The sequence below is a fragment of the Scyliorhinus torazame genome, chromosome 12, assembly GCF_047496885.1.
Source record: "Scyliorhinus torazame isolate Kashiwa2021f chromosome 12, sScyTor2.1, whole genome shotgun sequence".
In the NCBI taxonomy this organism is placed as follows: domain Eukaryota; kingdom Metazoa; phylum Chordata; class Chondrichthyes; order Carcharhiniformes; family Scyliorhinidae; genus Scyliorhinus; species Scyliorhinus torazame.
The window spans coordinates 60,513,439-60,536,457 of NC_092718.1; the positions used below are offsets into that span (position 1 = coordinate 60,513,439).

The 23,019-nt window shown below is 46.4% G+C and overlaps 2 protein-coding genes across 2 annotated transcripts in view; one reads left to right on the forward strand and one right to left on the reverse strand.

Annotated features, from left to right (window-relative positions):
* The window catches only part of stard5 (StAR related lipid transfer domain containing 5), a 59,491-nt gene extending 55,386 nt beyond the window's left edge, over window positions 1-4,105 (forward strand). The window contains exon 6 of the mRNA XM_072468753.1: window positions 1,991-4,105. Coding sequence (XP_072324854.1) covers window positions 1,991-2,138 — 148 coding nt within the window. The 3' untranslated portion in view covers window positions 2,139-4,105. The remainder of the gene's footprint in view (window positions 1-1,990) is intronic.
* Window positions 4,106-15,072: 10,967 nt separating this feature from the next.
* The window catches only part of il16 (interleukin 16), a 240,301-nt gene continuing 232,354 nt past the window's right edge, over window positions 15,073-23,019 (reverse strand). The window contains exons 21-22 of the mRNA XM_072468752.1: window positions 21,144-21,275; window positions 15,073-17,774 (exon numbers count right to left, since the gene is read on the reverse strand). Coding sequence (XP_072324853.1) covers window positions 17,569-17,774; window positions 21,144-21,275 — 338 coding nt within the window. The 3' untranslated portion in view covers window positions 15,073-17,568. The remainder of the gene's footprint in view (window positions 17,775-21,143; window positions 21,276-23,019) is intronic.

A 23,019-nucleotide genomic window follows, 5' to 3' on the forward strand; every position in this document is an offset into this window, starting at 1 on the left:
TTTTCAGGAAGGCTTGTACTTGCAGATATTTAAAGGTGATTCCTCGCGGCAGATTAAATTTGTCCTCTAGCGCCTTCAAACTGGGAAAGCTTCCGTCTATGAACAGATCTCCCATCCTTCTGATGCCTGCCCTCTGCCAGCTCTGGAACCCACCATCCATCCTACCCGGGACAAACCTGTGGTTGTTGCGTATCGGGGTCCAGACTGACGCTCCCTCCACCTTGTACCTCCTCCACTGTCCTCAGATCCGCAGTGTCGCCACCACCACTGGACTTGTGGAATAACGGGTCGGTGAGAACGGCAAAGGAGCCGTTATCAAAGCTCCCAGACTAGTACCTTTACATGACGCCGCCTCCTGTTGCCCACCCCCCCTTCGCCCACTTCCTAATCAGCTATATTGGCCGCCCAGTAGTAGTTGCGAAGGTTCGGCAGTGCCAGCACGCCCCCCCCCCCCCCCCGACTGCGCTCCAACAGCGATCTCCTTACTCGCGGGGTCTTATTCGCCCACACACAGCCCGTAATGATCCTACTCACCCACTTAAAGGCCTTGGGGATGAAGATGGGGAGGCACTGAAAGACTAACAAAAATCTGGGGAGGACAGTCATTTTCATGGTCTGCACCCTCACTGCCAGTGACAGCGGGAGCATATCCCACCTTTTAAAGTCCCCTTCCATTTGCTCCTCCAACCGGGTCAGGTTGAGCCTGTGCAGGGCATCCCATTTCCTGGCCACCTGTATACCCAGGTAACAAAAACTTTTCTCCACCATCCTGAGCGGCAGCTCTTTCAGTCTCTCCTCCTGCCCCTTGGCCTGGATCACAAACAACTCGCTCTTTCCCATGTTCAGTTTGTATCCTGAAAAACTACCAAAATCCCTCCGGATCCGCAGAACCTCCCCCATCCCCTCCACAGGGTCCGAAATGTACAGGAGCAAATCATCCGCGTATAGCGAGACCTGATGTTCACCCCCCCCCCCCCCCCCCCGAACCAGTCCCCGCCAGTTCCTCGAGGTTCTCAGTGCCATAGCTAGCGGTTCTATAGCTAGGGCAAATAGTAACAGGAAGAGGGGGCACCCCTGCCTCGTTCCCCGGTGAAGCTCGAAGTACCCCGACCTCAGCTGGTTTGTACATACACTTGCTACAGGCGCCTGGTCCTGAACAACTTCAAACAGTTAAGTGCTGTCAATTTATGGCTGGACACTTCAAAATCACTCATCCATGAAGGGAAGTGATTGGAAATCATGAGAGAATTCCGCCCATTGTTACAAGGCATTCTACCAAGCATATGAATGATGGGGAAAACATATGATCTAAACTTTCATTCTGTAATTGTGTGCATACATATGTCAACTTCCCTTCTGGTGCATGTTTTTCTGAGCAGTGCGCCTGAAGTGAGTGCTTTTTAGTTTTGTGTGGCCATTTCCCCTGATTGTGATTGGTGACAGATTAACCACAGCATCTTATTAAGATCAAATAAATGGTGGCAGCCGTAATGTGATTAAAGTGCCATTTTGCTGAATTTACCAACTATTACGCCTTTTTTATACCCGCTCTGACGTTCAGGACCAGTACATGCAAGTAACTTCGAAGCTGCCACAAGTGCAGTTGATTAGACGCAGCTAATCATTCATGACATTATTTTCTAAACTTGAGACACATATTTGCCATCAACAGTGTTAGAATTTGGAAACCTGTGTCCAAACAGGAGGAGCTCCCTCTATGTAAATTGCTGTTCTGGATGGTATTGAACCATCAGCAAATTGTGATATTGAAAATTTGTTCCATGACATCGGTACAGTTGGAGAGTTAACTTATATTGCTCTCAATCTGTTCACTTTTTGAATAAAGGAGGTTGTAGGGAAGACAGAACACTTGGGAGATTAGTTTACTTGGAGCTTTCCTTGGGAAACTGCTAATTGTCAAAGCAAAATTGGGTAGTGGGTGCCGGCAAGTGAATGCAGGTTAATTTATGTGTGTGTCTTTCATTTTTAGAGAACCACAGAAGACTCGCTTGACTACGTTCTTTCAAACTGACCTTGGTGGGTATCTCCCACAAGCAGTGTTGGAGTCTTTCTTTCCATCTAGCATGGCTGAGTTTTACAACAATCTGGCAAAAGCGGTGAAGACTTTTAAAGCTTGATGAATCCCCGTCCATCTTCTCCATAACCCCTTTTCCCACAAACCTCCGGCTTAGTTTTGCTGCATTCAACATCGTTACTTAGTTTTTGATTTGAGTATTTTTGGACTTAATTTTCCACTTTTTTTAAAACTGAAAGCATTTCTAAAATTATTTTAGGAGAAATATTGACCAGTGGAAAAGAATTAAGATAATTTCAAATTGCAAAGTGAAGACCAAAAAGGACTGCGCTTGTCCATATTGGCATTGATAATAAATTTAAACACAAAAATTGTTCAAAATAGCATTTAAATATTTTCCATTCATTGGATATCTAATTGAAAAATGTCTTCATGCAGTAAGATTTTATACCTTTTTAGTCCTAAGCTAAAATTAATAATTTGCCCAACAGTGAATAATAAATATTTGTATTTTTCTAATTGTTTAGAGCACAAAGGGATGTTCAGTAAATAATGTCCCTTATTGGATCAGTAACTTGGAAGATTGTAAAATGGGAGGGATGGGTTTGAGCGCAAGGTACAGCAACCATTGGAGTACAACATACCTTCAAAACTTCCTGCCGTTGCAAGAACATTTGCACAGTTTGATTTGAAACTTTCTTAGGTGTTATCCTGGAGTAGAACTTGAACTATGTACAGAGACACAGAGCAAGCAGTATCCTCTGCGTAATTAATTAATTGCTCATTAATTAGTGTAACTGGTGTTGGAAGGTAGAGAGTGGGGCTTAACCTCTCAAAGTGTTGACAAATACAGGCATTAGTCCATCCAAAAGATAATAGTCCTCCTATTTGGAACCTTGCTGCGATAACTTGGGTATTTAATGGCGAACCATCAATACAATTGGACACCTGCCAGGGTGGTTTCCTTCAGGAAGGCTCCACAGAGGACAGCACTGTAAGCACGTTATGGAACACATTCATCTCTTCAAGCAACATGCTTTCCAGTAATTTGCATCCTTGCATGTAAAAGGTATAAACAATCTAGTTATATTTGTGGAGAAATGGTCCATGCAAGAAAATGTCCACTCATACGAATGTTTTAAAGTCTTGCATCTCTCTAAATGTTAATCCTGGTGGTGTACATTTTAAGTTATTAACCCCACCCTTTTAAACTGTTTCTTAAGGAATGGGGATCAGTTTGCCAAGCATTCCAAGTATATTGACTTTGGTTGATCATTTAAATTCTACCTTTTAATGAAAAGGTGAATTTAACTTGCGCATGAGTTTAGAATGGGCATTAATTCAGTGTACACAGTCAGGCCAGTGATGTAATGCTTGCACAGATCAGTTAACTGCATTGCGTGCTGTATGTTAATGTTTTTGTAAAAGCATTTATTGACTTTTTTATGATGAATTTATTTTGGGTCCAAGGGATTTTAGTATATAATTGTGATTTGAGATTGATTTGTTTTTACTTGCACTTTTTATTGGGTTACGATGTTGGATTTTGTATTATTGGTCAATTATTTATTTATTTGAAAGAATCTTTCATAGCTTCACAAATTGAAGAAACCTTTGCCCATGTACTGCAAGTTAACTGTGCTTGACAATTCATGCTGGAAAGATGCATTAAAAAAAATTCCCCCCTCGACATTTTCAACCTGACTGTTGATTGCAACCATTGAGAGGTCCTGCTACAATATCAAAATACTTTTTGGACATGTTAAAAGAGTCTTAAAGCAAATGCATTTGTTGTCCAGTCTGCCATTTTGAAATCTACAGAGTGTTGAGAGGAAGGAATTGGTTAAACAAATTTTAACTCTGGGTACTTCTTGCGTGTGACAGGAACTGTGTGATGGTGAGCTGTATTTGCTGCCTGAAATCTGGCCTTCCTTATGACAGTATACTTATTACCACAATCTATATTTTGTAAATTCTGTGGTCTTTTTAAGTTTCAAATGCACTTTTATTTCTGCCATCACTAAAAAAAATTACTTGGTTGCAAGAAAATTAAAACCAATTTCCGAACAATTGTTGGCCTTTTGTGTTTGGTATGCAGAATGGGGATAAAATTGCAGAGATATGAAGAAAAGAACAAATCGTGGGCAGCACGGTAGCACAGTGGTTAGCATAGTTGCTTCACAGCTCCAGGTTCGATTCTTGGCTTGGGTCACTGTCTGTGCGGAGTCTGTTGCTAACTTTTGGTTGGCTCTTAATTTGGCTCTGTTTTAATCACGTTTGCTCAAGAGTCGCGAGGTATCTTTCGACACCGCCACAAGGTTTCAGAACCGAATACTGATCAATGATTCGATACACCAGTTAATAAGTTCAAAGCAATGCTCATTTATTTACACAGTCAAATCTACTCATGCATAAACTCTACAAACTAAACTACCACTATTACTAAAGCCTATACTTAGCTTCGGGTGCCCACTCAGTCAGAGGAACAATGGCCGTTGCTCGGTTCTGAGGCTGCTGGGTTGAGCTGTTTACAGGGTAGCAACTAGGAGTGTCTGACTTGGGACTTACTTGGTCTGGTGCAGCTGTTAGGCAGGTCTCTCTCTTCGGTGAGAGCCAAAGCCAAAGGAGGGCGGTTCTCCCTTGGGGGATACCTTTTATACTAAAAAGGGCTTTGCGCGCTTTTGGACGGGCCTTGAACTTGGCCTCAACTAATTGGGTCTTTCCCAATCTGTATCGATTTTCCTCCAATAGAGTGGTGGTTCCCTGATCGCTGGGCGTGTCCTGGTGACGGTCAGTCTGATTTGTCTTGGCTTCTTTGGGCGCTGGGGAGTCTGCCTTAACATTGTGTATCTAAACGTTTCCCTTTTGTACCCGGAGATGGCTCATTAGTATGTAGATTGTTTGGTGGTTTCTGTCCTGTCTGAGAGTTTAAGGTTCTAAGGGGCAGGGGCAGCACGGTAGCATTGTGGATAGCACAATTGCTTCACAGCTCCAGGGTCCCAGGTTCGATTCCGGCTTGGGTCACTGTCTGTGCGGAGTCTGCACATCCTCCCCGTGTGTGCGTGGGTTTCCTCCGGGTGCTCCGGTTTCCTCCCACAGTCCAAAGATGTGCAGGTTAGGTGGATTGGCCATGATAAATTGCCCTTAGTGTCCAAAATTGCCCTTAGTGTTGGGTGGGGTTACTGGGTAATGGGGATAGGGTGGAGGTGTTGACCTTGGGTAGGGTGCTCTTTCCAAGAGCCGGTGCAGACTCGATGGGCCGAATGGCCTCCTTCTGCACTGTAAATTCTATGATAATCAACAGACCGAGCTTGCACCTGCTTGTTTCTTAGCATTGTCCAATTTTCCCTGCATTCTTTGCAACTGTCCATTTTGTAATCGGGTTGTGGCCATCCCAGATGGCTACACTGTCTGCGAGGGTTTCCTGTGGGTGCTCCAGTTTCCTCCCACAGTCCAAAAGATGTGCGCGTTAGGTGGATTGGCAATGCTAAATTGCCCTTGGTGTCCAAAAAGGTTAAGTGGGGGTACTGGGTTACAGGGATAGGGTGGAGGTGTGGGCTTGAGTAGAGTACTCTTTCCAAGGGCCGTGCAGACTCGATGGGCCGAATGGCCTCCTTCTGCACTGTAAATTCTATGATAACTGGAGATTAATGTAATTAATTAAAAGGAGACGATGGAAAAAGTAATGAAACTGAGTTAGCAAAATCTAGGACTGATGGTTTCCATCCCCAGGGTGTTAAATAAATAAGAAAGTTGTTGCTCTTTTAGTTATGATCTTCCAAAAGTCACGATTCAGGAATTGTCCCGTTAATTGGAAAGCTGCTAGTGTAACTCCAGTGGTTTAAAAATGGGTGAAAGAAACAAACAAGAAAATTTGAAGCACTGTTGTGGGGAGGTTGCTGGAATTTGTCATCATTGACAGCAACAGTCATCATGAACAGCAACAGCCAGCAGGGATTTATAGACGGGGGTGGCCAGTCTTATGAACCCAGTTAATTTTTTGAAATGTATTTAGTAGTTCATGTGTTGTGGACATTGCTGGTAAGGCCAACATTTATTGATAATCAGCCTTGAGAAGATGGTGGTGAGCTTCCATCTCTAACCTCTGCAGTCTTTGTGGTGAAGGTACTCCCACAGTGGCATGGGGAAATTCCAGGATTTTGACATTCCAATTTTGAGGTAGAAAGAATGGTATAGATTTTCAAAAGCCATTCAATAAGCTTTCACACAAGACTGTTAACGGAAATTAGAGCACATTGAGTTGGAGTCAACTTTTACTGGAACGTTTAGCAAATGATGGGAGGTAGAAAATAAGAGTATCAATAGGTTTTTTAAAAAAATGCATTTTATTCAAACTTGAATCAAACTGGGTTATAGCAAATAATCACCCCGGGAAACATTCTTCCCAACAATCAACTATACAGTTTGTACAGATTTTTCTCCTTTCCCCCCCCCCCCCCCCCCCCCCCCACTCAGCTGTGACGAACAGCTCCTCAAAGACGGTCACAAACATCCCCCACCTTTTCTTAAACTCCCCTGCTGAGCCCCTTAACACATACTTTATCTTCTCTAACCGCAGGAAGTCATACAGGTCACCCAACCATGCTGCTACCCCCGGAGGCAATGCCAACCGCCACTCCAGCAAAATTTGTCACTGTGCAATCAGAGCGGCGAAGGCCAAGACACCGACCTTCCTCCTCTCCATGAGCTCCGGCTTCTCTGAAACCCCAAATATCGCCACCAAAGGCTCCCTCCTCCACTATCCTGGCTAAGACCGCGAACACTCCCGCCCAGTATCTTCCCAATTTTTTTTACAACCCCAAAACATGTGTGGATGATTCGCTGGCCCTGCCCACACCTCTCACACTCATCTGCTACCCCCTGAAAGAACCCACTCATTCTCACCCGAGTCAAATGCACCCTGTGCACCACTATAAACTGTATCAGGCTCATCCTTGCGCAAGAGGAGGTCCCGTTTACCCTTCGCAATGCCTCACTCCATAGTCCCCAATTGATCTCCATTACCAACTCCGTTTCCCATTTCTCCTTGATCTTCACCACCCTCTTGCCTCCCTGCTCCCCCAGCCACTTATATATATCCCAAATTCTTTCATGCCCCCCCCCCCCACCCCCCTCCTTCCACATCCGGAAGCAGCAGTCTCTCCAGCAGGGTGTATCCTGGCAATTTAGGGAACCCCTTCCAGATCTTTCGTGCAAAAGTCCCTAACCTGTAGATACCTGAACTCACTACCCCCTGGCAGCTCTACCCTCTCCCTTAGCTCCTCCAGACTGGCGAACCCTTCCTCCAAATACAAATCCCTCACTTTGACCAGCCCCACTTCCCTCCACCTCCTGTCTACACTATCCATCCCCCCCCCACCCCCCCAGCTCAAAATGATGATTTCCCCCCCCCCCCCGCCCCCTGACTTCATACCCCTGATACTATCCAACACATCCTTCAGCCCCAGGGGTTCCTCCAACGCCTGCCTCTTTGCTTCCTCCACCTGGGGAAATTCCAGCTCGTCCAGAAACCACCCCATGTCCCCCTCCTCTCCTCCTGGGTCTGTCTCAAAGTCCCTGGTAATACTCTCTAAATGTCTCATTTATCTTCCCTGGCTCTGACACCACATCCCCAGCCCGGATCTTCAATATTTCCCTGGATGCAGCCTGCCTACGCAGCTGGTGTGCCAGCGTGCGGCTCGCCTTCTCCCCATACCCGTATTGCACCCCTCTTGCCCTACGTAGTTTCCCTACTGCCCTCCCCGTTGTCAGCCTGTCAAATTGCCCCTGCAACTTCCTCCTCGCCAATCCCTCCACGGTGGGCACCCTTAAATATTCCCTGTCCACCTCCGCTATCTCGCTAACTAGACGGTCATGTTCCACCCTCCTTTCCTTATTCGCACAAATCGTAAATGAGATCAATTCTCCCCGGACCACTGCCTTCAGTGCTTCCCAAAAAAATGCCCGCCGACACCTCCCCATTCTGATTGAACTCCACATAATCCCTAATCGCCAACTGCACATTGTCACAAAAACCTCCATCCACCAACAACCCCGAGTCAAACTTCCACCCCGACCTCTACTCTCGTCCCATACTGAACCGAATATCCAGCCAGTGGGGTGCATAGTCCGAGATACCTATCCCCGCATACTCTGCCCCCTCCACCCCACCCAAAATCTCCCAACTCACTACAAAGTAATCAATCCTCGAATACACCTTATAGACGTGTGAAAAGAAGGAATACTCCCTTCCACGCCCCCCCCCCCCCCCGCCCCCCTCCTCAGCTCAAAGAAGGCGGCCTCCTGCTGGCCTTACCCTCCCCCAACCAAACAAGGACTTCCCCTGAACTCCAGGTAGCCTTCTCCAAAAGCAAACAAACAGATGTTAAACGTAAACAGTCCCATAAAACAGGATCCCCACAAACTTTTCACCCCTGCAACTCCTTACAATCTCAACATTGAACAGAAACCCACCCCCCACAAAAAAAGGCAAAAGTCCCCCAATCCCTACACGCACTTCAAACATGCTCCTGACCATTACATAGTGCAAGCACCCTGATTCCCAAGCATTGTTCACTCAGTTCTCCCCCAATTTATGCTCGTTAATGAAGTCTTCGGCCGCTTCTGGGTGTCATAATAGACACCAGTATATCATGGTGCAGACACACACACTGATGGACACACAGCAAGACCAATCAACACACACAACACCGCAGCCAATCACCAGTTAGAGCACACTCACTATATAGACAGAGGGCATCAGTGTTCCCGCTCATTCGGGATGCAGCCTCTCAGAAGGACAGAGCTTACAGCACAGATCTTCACCATGTGCTGTGTGCATAGACTGGTTAGGACAGACAGGATAGGTCTTTAGTTTAATCTAACATCGTGTTAACCCACAGTGAAAGTATGTTCAACAGTTTCTAGCTTAATAAAATAGTGTACTATTTTAAGTGTTGGTGGCCTGTATGTGTTCCACGGATCCCGAGCACCCAACACATCATGGTACCAGTAGTTGAGGGATGTTAGAACTTCTTCGACCTACCTGCAAGTGATCCGTCTTCCACCAGCATACAGCCATCCTGCAAAATGGACAGCGTCCGCCCGCCGCTCCGCATCACTGGTAACCTAGGGGCCAACTGGAAGATATTCAAACAACACATTCAGCTCTACCTTGAAGCCACAGACCGGGAAGCTGCCTCAGACACCAGGAAGATCGCTCTCTTCCTATCCACAGCCGGGGAACATACCATCCACATTTTCAATTCTCTCACTTTTGCTGATGAAGATAAATCAAAATTCAAGACGGTCCTCAAGTTTGACAGTCACTGCGACATCAAGGAGAATGAAAGTTTTGAGTGCTATGTATTCCAACAGCGTTTGCAGGGTAAGGATGAACCTTTCCAGTCCTTTCTCACCCACCTCCGCATCCTTGCGCAGTCCTGTAATTACGGATCCACCTCCGACTACATGATACGCGACCACATCGTTTTCGGTGTTCAGTCGGACCCCCAATGCCAGCAACTCCTCAAGGTAAAGCAGCTCACCCTAGCGATTGCCATCGAGACCTGCATGCTACATGAACACGCCACTAGTCGGTATTCCCACATTCAAGCAGCTGCAACGGCGCGGCAAGGTCCCCACGAAGCAGAACGGGTCCAAGCAATCGAGTAACTCCTGGACCTCAGCCTGGATGAGGGCGGCCATTTCTTGCACATTTCGCGGACTCCCGCGCTTGTTCGCACCGAACGAGGGGACGACGACGAATGTACTGCGCAGACACGCACCACGTACGACTGCAAACATACTGACGCTACAACGTGTGGCAACTGTGGCTCCGCCCACTTAAAGCGACAATGTCCTGCTAAATCCCGACAATGCCTGCGATGTGTCAAACTTGGCCACTATGCTGCTTTATGCAGATCAGCTCAGCCTGCCAACTCTCGTCGCTCCAGCCAGCCTCGCAGGAATGTCCGGGCCATTCAACCCACGGTCACTGAGCCCGATTCGGACCTGGTACCCGATATTGACACCGAGGACACGAAGGGGCCTTTTCGAGTCAGTATCATTACAAAAAACAGGGTGTCCCCGAAGCAAAGAATCCAGCCTCTATCGGTATACAGCATCGATCCGGACGATGAGTGGTGTGCCACCCTTACAGTCAACCAGAATTCGTCACCCACCTCAGAGACTAAATTTATGAACTTTGAATTTGTGGACTCTCTGAATTCTTTCATTGCTTTGTTTGATCGTTTCCCTGGTTTGTATAAAGTGTTGATCTCGTTACTCTTGTTGCATACTGCTTCTCTGCACCAGGCACCTTCCCACGTAAATAGCTTCTCATGTACGTAGTCCTGTAAATATGTCTTCACACCCCACACATAGTTAGGAACATTCTCACCACACATTATTTATTGCCACACACACATTTTTTTATAAAAGGGGGGATGTCATAATATACACCAGTATATCATGGTGCAGACACACACACTGATGGACACACAAGACCAATCAACACACACAACACTGCAGCTAATCACCAGTTAGAGCACACTCACTATATAGACAGAGGGCATCAGAGTTCCTGCTCATTTGGGATTTAGCCTCTCAGAAGGACAGAGCTTACAGCACAGATCTTCACCATGTGCTGAGTGCATAGACTGGTTAGGACAGGCATAGGTCTTTAGTTTAATCTAACATCGTGTTAACCCACAGTGAAAGTATGTTCAACAGTTTCTAGCTTAATAAAATAGTGTTGCACTATTTTAAGTGTTGATGGCCTGTATGTGTTCCACGGATCCAGAGCACCCAACACATCACTGGGGTCTCCGAACATCACCCATAATTTCGCCGGGTAGACCACCCCAAACCTTATCTGCCGCCGGTACAGCACCGCCTTGGCCTTGTTGAAGCCTGCCCGCCGTTTTGCCAACTCGGCTCCGATGTCCTGATAAATCCGGATGTTATTTCCCTCCCAGTCGCAGCTAAGCTTCTCCCTGGCCCCCCGTAGAATTTTCTCTTTCTCCACAAATTTATGGAGTCTCACGATCACCGCCCGCGGAGGCTCCCCAGCTCTAGGCTTTTGCCTCAGAGACCTATGCGCTCGGTCCACTTCAGGTGCCTTATCCAGCACCCCTTCTGCCAGCAGCCCCACCAGCATCTTCGAGACGTTCCTAGTGGCACTCACACCTTCCACTCCTTCAGGCAGGCCCACTATTCGCAGGTTCTGCCTTCTCGAGGTATTCTCCTGCTCTTCAATCTTTGCCCTCAGCGTTTTACAAAGGTCTCCTAGGAGCCCCACCTCTGCCTCCAGAGCCACCACACGATCGCTGTGATCCGAGATCACTCCTTCAATCTCCCGAATCAGTGACCCCTGCATCTCCAAACACCTCTCCATCCGCTCCAAAATATTCTTCAGGGGTGCCACAGCTTCTGCAATGGCCTTGGCATGATCCTCATGCATTTCTTTCCTCGGTTTATGGAATTCCTCCTTGATAAAAGTCATCAGTTGCTGTATCTGGGGCCTTACAGTTTGCCCCTCTTGCCTGCTGGAAGAGATTGTCTGTGAAGCACAAGACTGTATCAACTTTCCAGCCAAACCTCTCACTGTTTTCTGCCGGGTCTGGTGATCAGAAGACATACCATTCCAGGGGTAAACTACTCCTCTAACATTCACCTGTGCCTTTTCATCAAAATTCCACCTGGATCTGGGTAAAAAGAGCCCTTTTCTGTGACTTTGAACAGGAACAGCCCTTTATGTGACCAATCACTCCATGGTCACAAGCGGAAGTCATCAATAATAGTTCTGTTGTCCAATTGGCAGAATGAGTGGCTCACCTCTGAACTTCTCACTTGGGGTGCGGTTTACCCGCTTCGTCGCACCCGACTTGGTGGCACAAGGCCATTGAATCTCGCGAGAGGCCTCTCGCAACGCTCGAGATGTCTCGTAAGATTCCTCGCGAGATGCCGCGATCTGGATCTTGCCATTGGACTCATTTAAATATGCCTATGTTGGAATTTACCAGCGATTGGAAACTAACGGCCTCCCCAATGAGGTGCTGTTTAGTACTGGTCCACACAAATGTGGACCAGGTGTAACAGCAGCTGGGGCAGTGTTCTCCCAGGCCATTGGAGACCCCTGAGTAGTTAGAGGGAGGGCAGGGTGGGTCCCAGGCACCTTGGCACTGCCAGGGTGGCACTGCCAAGGGTCGGATTGAGGGGGGTCCATCATGTCAATGAAAGGAGGTGAGGGGGTGGGTGAAGGATAGGTATGAAGGGACCTCGTAAAGGTTGGGGGGGGGGGGCGGGGGTCCTGAAAGGAGGGTAGGCCTGAAAAGGAGGGACCCTCGGTGACCCCACAGTGGGGTGTCCTCACTGTATATCCAAAGGGGAAAGCAGCCTATGGTCATTTGGAGACTTTACCTTTAGTGTACCTTTATCATTGGAAAAGCCAAAAGAGCGAGAGAGAAGCTACAAACTGGAGATTTAGGCATCCCAAGACAGAAATCACTGAAAGCTAGTAGACAATTACAAAGATACTTAAAACAACAAATGGAATATCATCCTTTATCACAATGGAGTGGAGGTATGTGGGGGAACTACAGAATTCTGGAGTACCAAATTTGTTCTGGGCACTCCACCACAGGAATACTGGCCTTGGTGGGAGTGGAGTGCAGATTCACCAGAATGATGCCGAGGTAAAAATAATTGAATCGTTAGCATAGGCTGCATAGTGTGGGCCTGTCTTCGGCTATTTCCTCTGGTGGGGGGTATCCACAAGTGGTTGTATCCCGAGCCAGGCCATTCAATGGTGATGTCAGGAAGCACGACACACAAAGACTGGTGGAAATCGGGAACATTCTCACAAAACACATCCAGATTAGGCCAATTGAAAATTTCAAAACACATAAATGTTTAATGTTAGGTAAGTATACTAAGAGTTACAGCATCAACAAAGGTAAATAGAGTTTAGACTGGCTGAAATACATCTTATTTAATGCTGGAACAGACTCTGGGCTGAATAGCCTGCTCGCCCCACGTCCCTCTCTTTGTTTTGCTTGCGAGAAAACATGTACATGGGGAGGAACTAAGAGTAATTCAACAACTGTTAAACCATCAGGGGCGGCACAGTGGCTGGCACTTCTGCCTCATAGCTCCAAGGACCCGGGTTCATAGAATGCCTACAATGCAGCCCATTGAGTCTGCACCAACCTTCTGAAAGAGCACCCTATCTTGGTCCATGCCCTGCCTGATCCCCGTAACCCAGTACCCCCAACTAATCTTTTGGACACTAAGGGACAATTTATCATGGCCAATCCACCTAACCTGTACATCTTTGGACTGTGGGAGGAAACCGGAGCACCCGGAGGAAACCCACACAGAAACTGGGAGAATGTAAACATTTCAGACATTTACACAAGGCTGGCATTGAATCCGGGTCCCTGGCCCGGAGCAGTGCAAACCACCGTGCCGCCTTCAGTTCCAGTCTTGTCTGCATGGAGTTTGTTCATCTCCCCGTGACTGCATAGGTTACCTCCCACAGTCCAAAAATGTGCAGATTAGGGAGATTGGTCATGCTAAATGGCCCCTTGATATGCAAATTAGGTGGGGTTACAGGGGTGGAGTACTCTTTCAGAGGGTCGGTGCAGACTTGATGGGTAGAATGGCCTCCATATGCACTAGGAATTCTATGATTCCCATTTGTGTTTTCCCCTTTTTAATATCTAGTTTGTAAGGTGAATGATCTTTTAGATCTTTCACAGGTTCCATTGTTCAAACAAAATATTTTATGATGGGCCCACAGAACAGCTTATAGGATTATTTATTTTCTGTAATGGTTTTTAAACTATTTTGGCACACGTATCAGTGAGGCTATGTCACTCTCACATGTTGCTGTTCAATCAAACTGTAGAATTTCATTTTGAGAGTGGGAGAAGACCACATCCCTGTAAAGTACTTTGCTGCTGTAACGTCTGTGCTGTACTAGCTTCCTGTAGACCTCTTCAAAGAAGTTAGCAAAACATCAACGTTTCTTTGTGGCATTGGAGGCATTTTTATGTATTCTTACCTTTCAAACTGGTGCCATTTGGGGGTTTTCCACGAAGAATGTACTTTTAGAATTTGTTGTGCTTATTTTTTTGTCATACGAGTGTGGTGTGCGCACAGGCGGACGTAACATTTTTTGGGGGGTCCTATGCTCTCCCTCTTTGCCTCAGGCTGCCCGCCAGACCGAATATCAGAAATCTGCACCTTTACTCAATGAAAGTTCAGGAACTTCACACCAATTCACGAGATGTGTGTCTGAACTGCTCCAAGTCTCCACCACCTCTCCGCCTGACAAACCACTCAGATCCCGATACTGTTCTGTATTGCCTGCTGGCCCGACACGGCCGTGTGTTTCATTGAAAGTCCGTCTCTGGGAGTGCACCAAACAATCACCATTCTTAGCCTTCAACCCAATCTTTTGAGAATCTATGTTAACCTGAGTTAATGTTCCCAAAAATTCATACCAAGTTCAATGGGTAGAGGTTAAAGCTGTAACTATGGTAACGGTACTGTTAACATTTAAGAAAGAACTTGCATTCATCACAAATCGGCCTCCAATCATTGGGAGCACTCTCACCCTAAGACACAACACTCAAAGTCTCACTCCAGGGATTTGAGCCCAAAGAACTAGACTGCCACTTCAGTTCCTTGTTTCAGATCAGGCATTAAACCAGGGCGTCATTCGCATTCTCAGGTGAACATTAAAAATCACATGATATTATACAGAAGTAGAGCAGGGGGAGTTCTCACGGGCCAACATCTTTCCCTCAACCAGCACCTAAAGAAGATTACTCAGTCATTATTGCAGTGCAGTCTGTGGAATCTTTCTATGTGCAAACTGGCTGCAATAATTACATTTCAAAAGTGCTCAATTGGTTGTAAAGTGCTTTGGGTTGTCCTGAGGTTGTGGAAGCAGTGTGTAAACCCACGTCTTTTTCTTTCTGTATTATTTCATTGCCGTACTGCAATAACTGTTGGGCCTGAACCCAGTCTACCATCACATGCCAAAGTCTTTATTTTGTACAATTGGTATAAATTCTCAACAGAAACCAAAAAGGTGAATCACTTTTGAAATCGCAGTCCTGCCAAAGGCCCAATGTACTGTGCTGTTCATGTTTACATGTACACTGGGGTAACAATTAAACTATTTTATCAACAGCATTAACTAGTCTGAATCTTGATGCATCAAAGCTCTCGGTGAGGTACAAAAGCAAATGGAATAGTTAGCAGGCTGACCTGTATCAGTAAAGGAAAGGGTAACATTTGGGTTTTGTCATATTCTCTGAAACTGAATGTTTTTCTTTTCAGAGTTACTGACTGATCTCCGTAATTCCAGCATTTTCTATTTTGCTTTGGAATTCCGGTATTTCCATTTGTTTTTGTTCCGAGATCATCAGGAGATTGTCACAGTACCATGGAATACGAAGGAGATTCTTGTTAAACTGTAAGGTACTCTTTGAATTATTCACCTAACTTTAGGGCTTGGCCAGTTGCCAGTTTTCACAGATGATGTTGTAATTAAACTCCATTCAAAAATAAACGATGTAGGCTAGCTACATATGAACAAGTTAGCATTTATAATCTGCTTGCAGTTATAAAGCAGCTTTAATGTAAAAATATATCCCACGGTGCTTCAGAGACATGGTCAAACAAATTGGATTCTGAATGAGGCATGTGGAAGAAATCAAAGTGGTGAGTTTTGAAAAAGGAATATAACAAAGCAGAGAGTTACAGAAATAATTCTGGATCAAGGACCTTTGAGAGGCAGTCCTGCTAATGGCAGTGGTGATTGATGGAGTTGTGGGAGGGAGGGCGCTATAACGAGGACAATGTGAGAGGGAGAAATTAAGAGGATGGGGATAGAGGATACAGATAGAAGGGTTGAAACTATGGGGGATTTAAAAATGACGAGCATTTTGAGTTTGAGGCATTGGGGATCAAGAAACAAGACTCAGTGTGGACAAGGGTGATGGGTGTGGAATATGATAGTGTTGTACGAGTTCAGTTTAAGAGAGTGGGATAGGAGGGAGTGCAGCCAGGAATTTCAGATGGGCAGAGGCCAATAAGGAACACTTTGGCCACAGGAGCTGATTGAAGTGGGTGAGGAGGGAGCATTAGTGACCATTGATGAAAATGTTTCTGGGGGGGGCGGCGCTTCCAGGTGAAAGGAACACCTTGTGCTTCGTGCATTTATAATTACTAGGTACTGAAACATTAAAAATATTGTCAGGATCCTTTCTGTTTATGCCCTTATTTTCCCTTTCTTTTATTTTGCCGTTCTCATTTTTTATCCATGGGTGATTAATGGACATGTGTCTTTAAATCAGAGATAATGAGGAAGTCAGGAAGTTACAGGAGAGAACACGCTGCTCGTTTAAACAGGAACTTCAGACTTTTCAGCACCAGAGAGATGGGATGGGATTGGTTTGATTGATTGGCTGGTATCCAATGAATTGGCCAAAACGCAATACTCTGCCCAATAACAGGTGGTAATTGGATCCTATCCCAGTGTGATGGTTCTCAGAGACCTGACGGCGCAGTTGAGCCCTGGACACAAAAAGACAAGGACCTGCTTTTTTTCCCTCTCCAGAAAGGCTATACATGCTGTATTCCTGAAGCTACAGAGAACATGAATGAATGAATCTGCAGGGGAACCGTTACAGGCTGCAAATAAAGACCGCAGGACTTTCTCTCCCTCTCCAGAAAGGGTGTGAATGCTTTATTTCGGAAACTACAGAGACCTGAATGAATCCACAGTAAAACCTCAGACTGAAAGCAATGTTTGAAGAGGAGTAGGTGCTAAAAATCATCTATAACAAAGACTTTTTTTTCCTCCTCTTATTTTTTTTACCCCTTTCTTCCCCTCTGTGTTTGTATGTTTTGTGTGTGTGTGCGTGTAGAGGGTGGAGGGCAAGTTAAATTGGGGATTAGGAATTGGGTAATAGCTAACCAGTTGTATTTGCTGCATATTTCATTACAGTTCTTGTTATTAATAAAAATGTTATTGTGCTTACATTTACAAACCTGGTGACTGTAATTACTGGGCAACCAAGGGCCAAAGATATCAGATATTTTTCTAAGAATTGTTGGTTAATTCAGTTGTGTTGTGACTCTGGGTCAAGTGGGGCTGGAATTGACCGTGCACAAGCCCAGAGTGTTGCAACTATATAAGCAATGTAATGAATTGAGTCATGTGTGCCTGATTGAAATCTTGTCCAGCACTCTGATAGATATGGAGAACAGCAAGTGTGCGAGAGCTGAGAGCAAGCCTAGATTTGGTACAATGTGAATTTTACTCATTAAAATTACTTGGGAGATAAAATTCCAACCTGTTCACCGGAAGAGCCAGTTTAAAAGGTTAACAACTCCCATCTGTCACTCTGCAGCCCCATGGACATGTGTATGTCGTCTGCATTCTGGATAAACTGAGTTATAGGGAAGAGATGCCATTGCAAGTTTACAAGGTTCTAAGCTCGTTATGAAGGGTTTTATTCAGCATCTTGTGACACCTCTGCGTCTTTTCCTGTACTAAAAATGGGACCTTTCCTCCTAATTACTGCTGTGCTGGGGCCATCCGGCAGAGATTTGATGACGTTCCAAGCCTCAAACCGGCTGAGGCCTTGCAGGGTAGTAGAGTTTAGTTGCAGTAGCTCATCCCCAGGCTGGATAACTTTTGTCTGTTCAAGTGCTCCTCCTATGAGGTCCAGGGGGAAAAAGTGAAAATTATATTTGTTAACTGAAGAACAAGACTCTGAAAATGAAATTTGCTTTGAAAATGCAACATGCTTTGAAAATAGTATTAAGAACAGTCTGGTACAGCTGTACACAATAAGGACTTGTGCCCGCACTCACTGTGTTCCTGTTCTCATTTGTGCAATCAGGGAGACTAAAGGAAAGTCGAGTGCGAGTAAGTCATTGAAGATCCAGGTATAGTACCACCCACTAGGGAGCAGCCTGGTAGGGACCCTGTTGAGAGTTCACAGTCAAACAATAGCCCCTTTTGTAGAACAGGCTTCCAGTTGGAATTGATCACTATCAGCTATTTCAGGCTAGTTCCCCACAATGCAATTGTGGCTTTGCTTCAGATTTGCTCAATTGGATGTAAAGCAGTTTGAGGTGTCTTGTGGTTGTGAAAGGTGCTACATGACCTCAAGTCTTGCCATCTGGCGGTGGAGGTCCCCCATGGAGGTCTCTGTGGATGAGTCCTCCCCTTTATCATCGGGGGGGGGGGGGGGGGGGGGGGGGGGCTGCACATACAATTGTAGGATGCATCAGTTCACAGACTCCCAAGATGCCCGTGTTGTTAGTGGTCTTGTGGAATCCGCGGACCATATTTATATAAGTTTCTGCGGACTGCACCCCCTCTTCAGTTATTTGCAAAACATTTGATTAAGAGTTTTGTTTGCACTTCAATCCGATGCTCCTGATCTGTGGGCACTGGATGCATGGAGTGGGGTTTGACCTGGCCAAACTTACCATAGACAGGTTCCGGTGGCAGGCAATCGAGGGGGCCCGAATGTCTGCCCCTCTACTGCAGCTATATTCCCAGCTGGGTGTTCCTGGAGAGGGAGCACTTGGTGTCCGCCAGCACGATTGAGGCCTTCCATGCCCGGTGGGAATCATAGGAATTGGGGTTGCCCTCTGGACCTCTTTAATCACATTTTGGTTAAATGGTTTCCTTTGTGATTTGTTATTTTGTTTAATGCAGTATCCCATCAAGAGGCTGCTCTTGTTATTTTGTCCCTCAGCTTATTTAATTTAGCATAATATCAAGTCTTCTAACGGGCTATTGTTTTCAGTGGCAGAGGTGGCCCAATCCTATCTGACCTTTTAACTCAATACTTGAAATAAAACCTCTCCTGAACATTTGATCACAGATCAGCAATTCACACAACTTCTGTGCAACACATCCAAAGTGATGTGAGCTAAAATGATTTCTGATGGAGGAATGAGGGTACAAGCCCTGACATCACACACCCAACAGGTACCCTCACCTGCAAGGACCATGTATCAGTATTCACCCGAGGAAGGAGCTGCACTCTGAAAGCTAGTGATTCGAAACAAACCTGTTGGACTTTAACCTGGTTGTAAGACTTCTTACTGTGCCCATCCCAGTCCAACGCCGGCATCTACACATCATATATCAGAACATTATACAAACACAGCCCCATTTCCATCCACTTGCAGACACCATTAACGAATGCAAGCTTCTGTCAACCACTTGTAGCTTCAGGAAATTAGCCCTGTAATTTTCATACCTCACACATGCAGTCAGAGGAAAATAGCATTTCCTGGTGAACAAAAGACAATGGCTGATCTAATTGCCTCCTATTAGCCTGGTAGTTGTGTGATAAAGCTATGTTGACTAATCACAGTGATCAATCTTGCCCAATGAGTCTACATCAGATCCAGACCTGAGACAAGGAAACTCCCCCGTTGTTGAAGACTTTGGAATTATGGGGAGAATTTGGTGAAAGGGTTTTTCAGGTGTAATAATGTTCACTTTCTGAGGGCAGTGGCCTGCGCTCTAAAACCACCTGAAGGCATTAACTCCATGACTGGTGCCAGATCAGGAATCTTCCATCAACAAAAAAGCATTCACTCCTCTCGCATCTACAGCACCCAAGGGCCAGGCTATGGCCATAAGCAACCCCCACCCTCACCCCCAACACACAATGCAGCATGAGCTTAACTAACACCATTCTTTTTTTTTTTGTTGATTTTTTTTTAAAATTTAGAGTACCCAATTCATTTTTTCCAATTAAGGGTCAATTTAGCGTGGCCAATCCACCTACCCTGCGCATCTTTGGGTTGTGGGGGTGAAACCCACACAAACACGGGGAGAATGTGCATACTCCACCCGGAGAGTGACCCAGAGCCGGGATCAAATCTGGGGCCTCGGCGCCGTGAGGCAGCAATGCTAACCACTGCACCACCGTGCTACAAACACCATTCTTAAACATCTCTGTTCCTGCCTTGCCATGTGCGCACTTCATAACTGGCTCATTTCTTTGCTCGCAACCCGGGCAACCTCCCCTGGAGCAGGAGGACCCGACAAGACGTTTGGCCAATCTCCTAGATCTGCTTGCTGCAGCAATCCTGTTCCAGTGTATGTGCAGCTTCGCAAAATAGAAGGGGTCCACTTCCACCCACCCACCTGTCACTGGTTACACCAGGCAGCCATCACACACGCCATCACAATCTGCCAAATTTCTACTTATTCAATGACATTTGAAACAAACAGTAATCATCAATTGCATTACATTAAGACATTACCTTTGGCCTTACAAGCAAACAACTTTACAGGATATTTGCAATCAAAAAGGCCACAAACTGGGAACACAAACAATTGTTGCCTGGCCTTTAGCCAGTTATTGCCTGGCTGTTAACTAGTCAACTTCTGTTAACTAATTTGCAGAAGTTAGCCTTAAGCCCTCTAGGCACAGTGGTTAGCACTGCACTCTCACAGCCCAGGTTCAATTCCGGCCTCGGCTGACTGCCTATGTGGAGTTTGCACGTTCTCCCTGAGTCTGTGTAGGTTTTCTGCAGGTGCTCCGGCTTCCTCCCAAGGTGCAGATCTGCAGGTTAGGTGGATTGGCCATGCTACAAATTGCCACTTAGTGTCCAGAAATGTGCAGGTTAGGTTAAAGGGTTATTGGGATAGGGCTTGGGTGGAGTGCACTTTCAGCGTATTGGGGCAGACTCGACAGGCCGAACCGCCTCCTTCTGCACTGTAGGTATTCTATGAAAGAATATGAAATAGTAATTGTAAACCTGGCTTTTCTCTGTATCCATAAAAAGCCTCCACAATGTAATGACCCTTTTTATTGTAACCACAATGCAATGCAGCAGCCAATTACAGAAATTAAGCCCCAGGCTCAATATTGGGTGAACCTTAGACGCCCTGCTGTCTTTTCACAAATAAGGGGTATCAGCAATTTCTACTCCATGGGCTGAAAGTCACCTATTCCTCCAACACGCTACACTCAACACATTATTTCTAAAATTACTCAAAGATTTGCAAAAGCCACACTGTCGCAGGCGGTCCAGATATTTTGCTTACCTTTAAAAATTCGGTTGATGATCAGTGGTCTGTCTCCATGAATGGAGCCCATTCCCCCTTTCAAGCTGAAGCCCAAACCTCCTGCACATTTTTCCAACTCCACCGTGAACGTGTTCAATTTATCTTCTATTGCTGTAAGCAATAACACCAATGGCCTGGTCAGCGGGACCACTAAGCAGCTTATTGGTCAAACCTGTTAGACATGATGTGGAGATGCTGATGTTGGACTGGGGTGGTCACAGTCAGAATTCTTACAGCTCATTTCGGCGCGCAGCTTCTTCATTAGATGAGTCATCACCTGATGAAGGAGCTGGGCTCCGAAAGCTAGTGATTCAAAACAAGCCTGTTGGACTTTAACCTGGTGTTGTAAGACTTCTTACTGAGACCTGTTAGAGTTAACTTATCAGGTAAAAGACAGTTAGAGAGTATAATAGCTTCACAACATCTCGGTATACAAAAATAACAGACAGGAAAAAAACAGCTGTCCATCAAGTCTGCCACACAATTCCAGGGTATTGCATTGATCAATAAGCATTGATCAATAAGCAAATTAATGAAATAAAAATAGAAAATGCTGGGTAAACTCAGCTTCTGTGGAGAGGGAAACAGAGTTAATGTTTCTAGTCTATTAAACCCTTCTGCAGAACTGAGAAGGGACAGAAATGTGCTGAATGATATACTTGGAGAGGGAGGTGGGGTAGAATGAAAAGTAAGTGATAGGTCGGAGTTAAGGAGAGATTGACAAAAGATGTCATGGACATGGGACAAAGGGGGTGTTAATGGTGCCATTAGGGACTGAAGAGAGTTAATAGTGGCAAAGGTAGGATAGCAGAATGTCTTCAGTAGGATAACCGAGGTTAGTGCTCAGTGGGAGCAAAACTGAACAAGGAACAGCAGCTATTTGGGAAGGGGTTGGGCTGCGAACAAGCCAGGAGAACCAAATAACATAAAACAAAAAGGGGAGAAAATGGAGGGGAAGGTTCACAATCTAAAATTGTTCAACTCAATGTTGAGTCCAGAATGCTGTTGATGGTGAACTTCAAGGGTTGGGCTCAGACAGGCAATGCAGCAATATAGACAGGGTAGCACAGTGGTTAGCACTGTTTATTCACAGCGCCAGGGACCTGGGTTCGATTCCCGGCTTGGGTCACTGTCAGTGCGGAGTCTGCACGTTCTCCCAGTGTCTGCGTGGGTTTTCTCCGGGAGCTCCGGTTTCCTTCCACAAGTCCGCAAAGACATGGGCCAGGATTCTCCGAGCCCGCGCCGGCTCGGAGAATCGGAGTTGACGCCGGGGCGACCCGCGATGCCGGTCGGACTCTGGGACGCGATTCTCCGGCGACCGGAGAATCGGCAGCCGCGTGCGATCGACCATGGTCGACTGGCCGAGTTCCCGCCGGTGTGGTTCCCGTATGGTTCCACCTGGCGGGAGCTCGGACTCGTGGCTGCGGTGGCGGCCTGGTGGGGTGGCGGGGGGATCAGACTCCGTGGAGGCCTCCATGACAGCCAGGCCCGCGATTGAGGACTACCGATCGGCAGGCGCGTGCGATCCGGGGGGGGGCCTATCGTCTTCCGCGCCAGCCAGCTGTGTGGCTCCGCGATGTTGTGTGGGCCCGGCGTGGAAGTGGCCGCCGTGCACATGCGCGGACCAGCGGCCGGCAGTGCAGGGAAGTGCAGGGCTGCGTATGGCAGATGGAGCTGCGTGGGCTTCAGAATCGCTGGGCCGCTGTTGACGCCGGCGTCAACACTGAGCTGCGTCTTTGCAGAATCCCAGCCATGATTGTTCGGTAAATTGGACATTCTGAATTCTCCCTCAGTGTATCCAAACAGGCGCCGTAGTGTGGTGACCAGGGAAGTTTCACAGTAACTTCATTGCAGT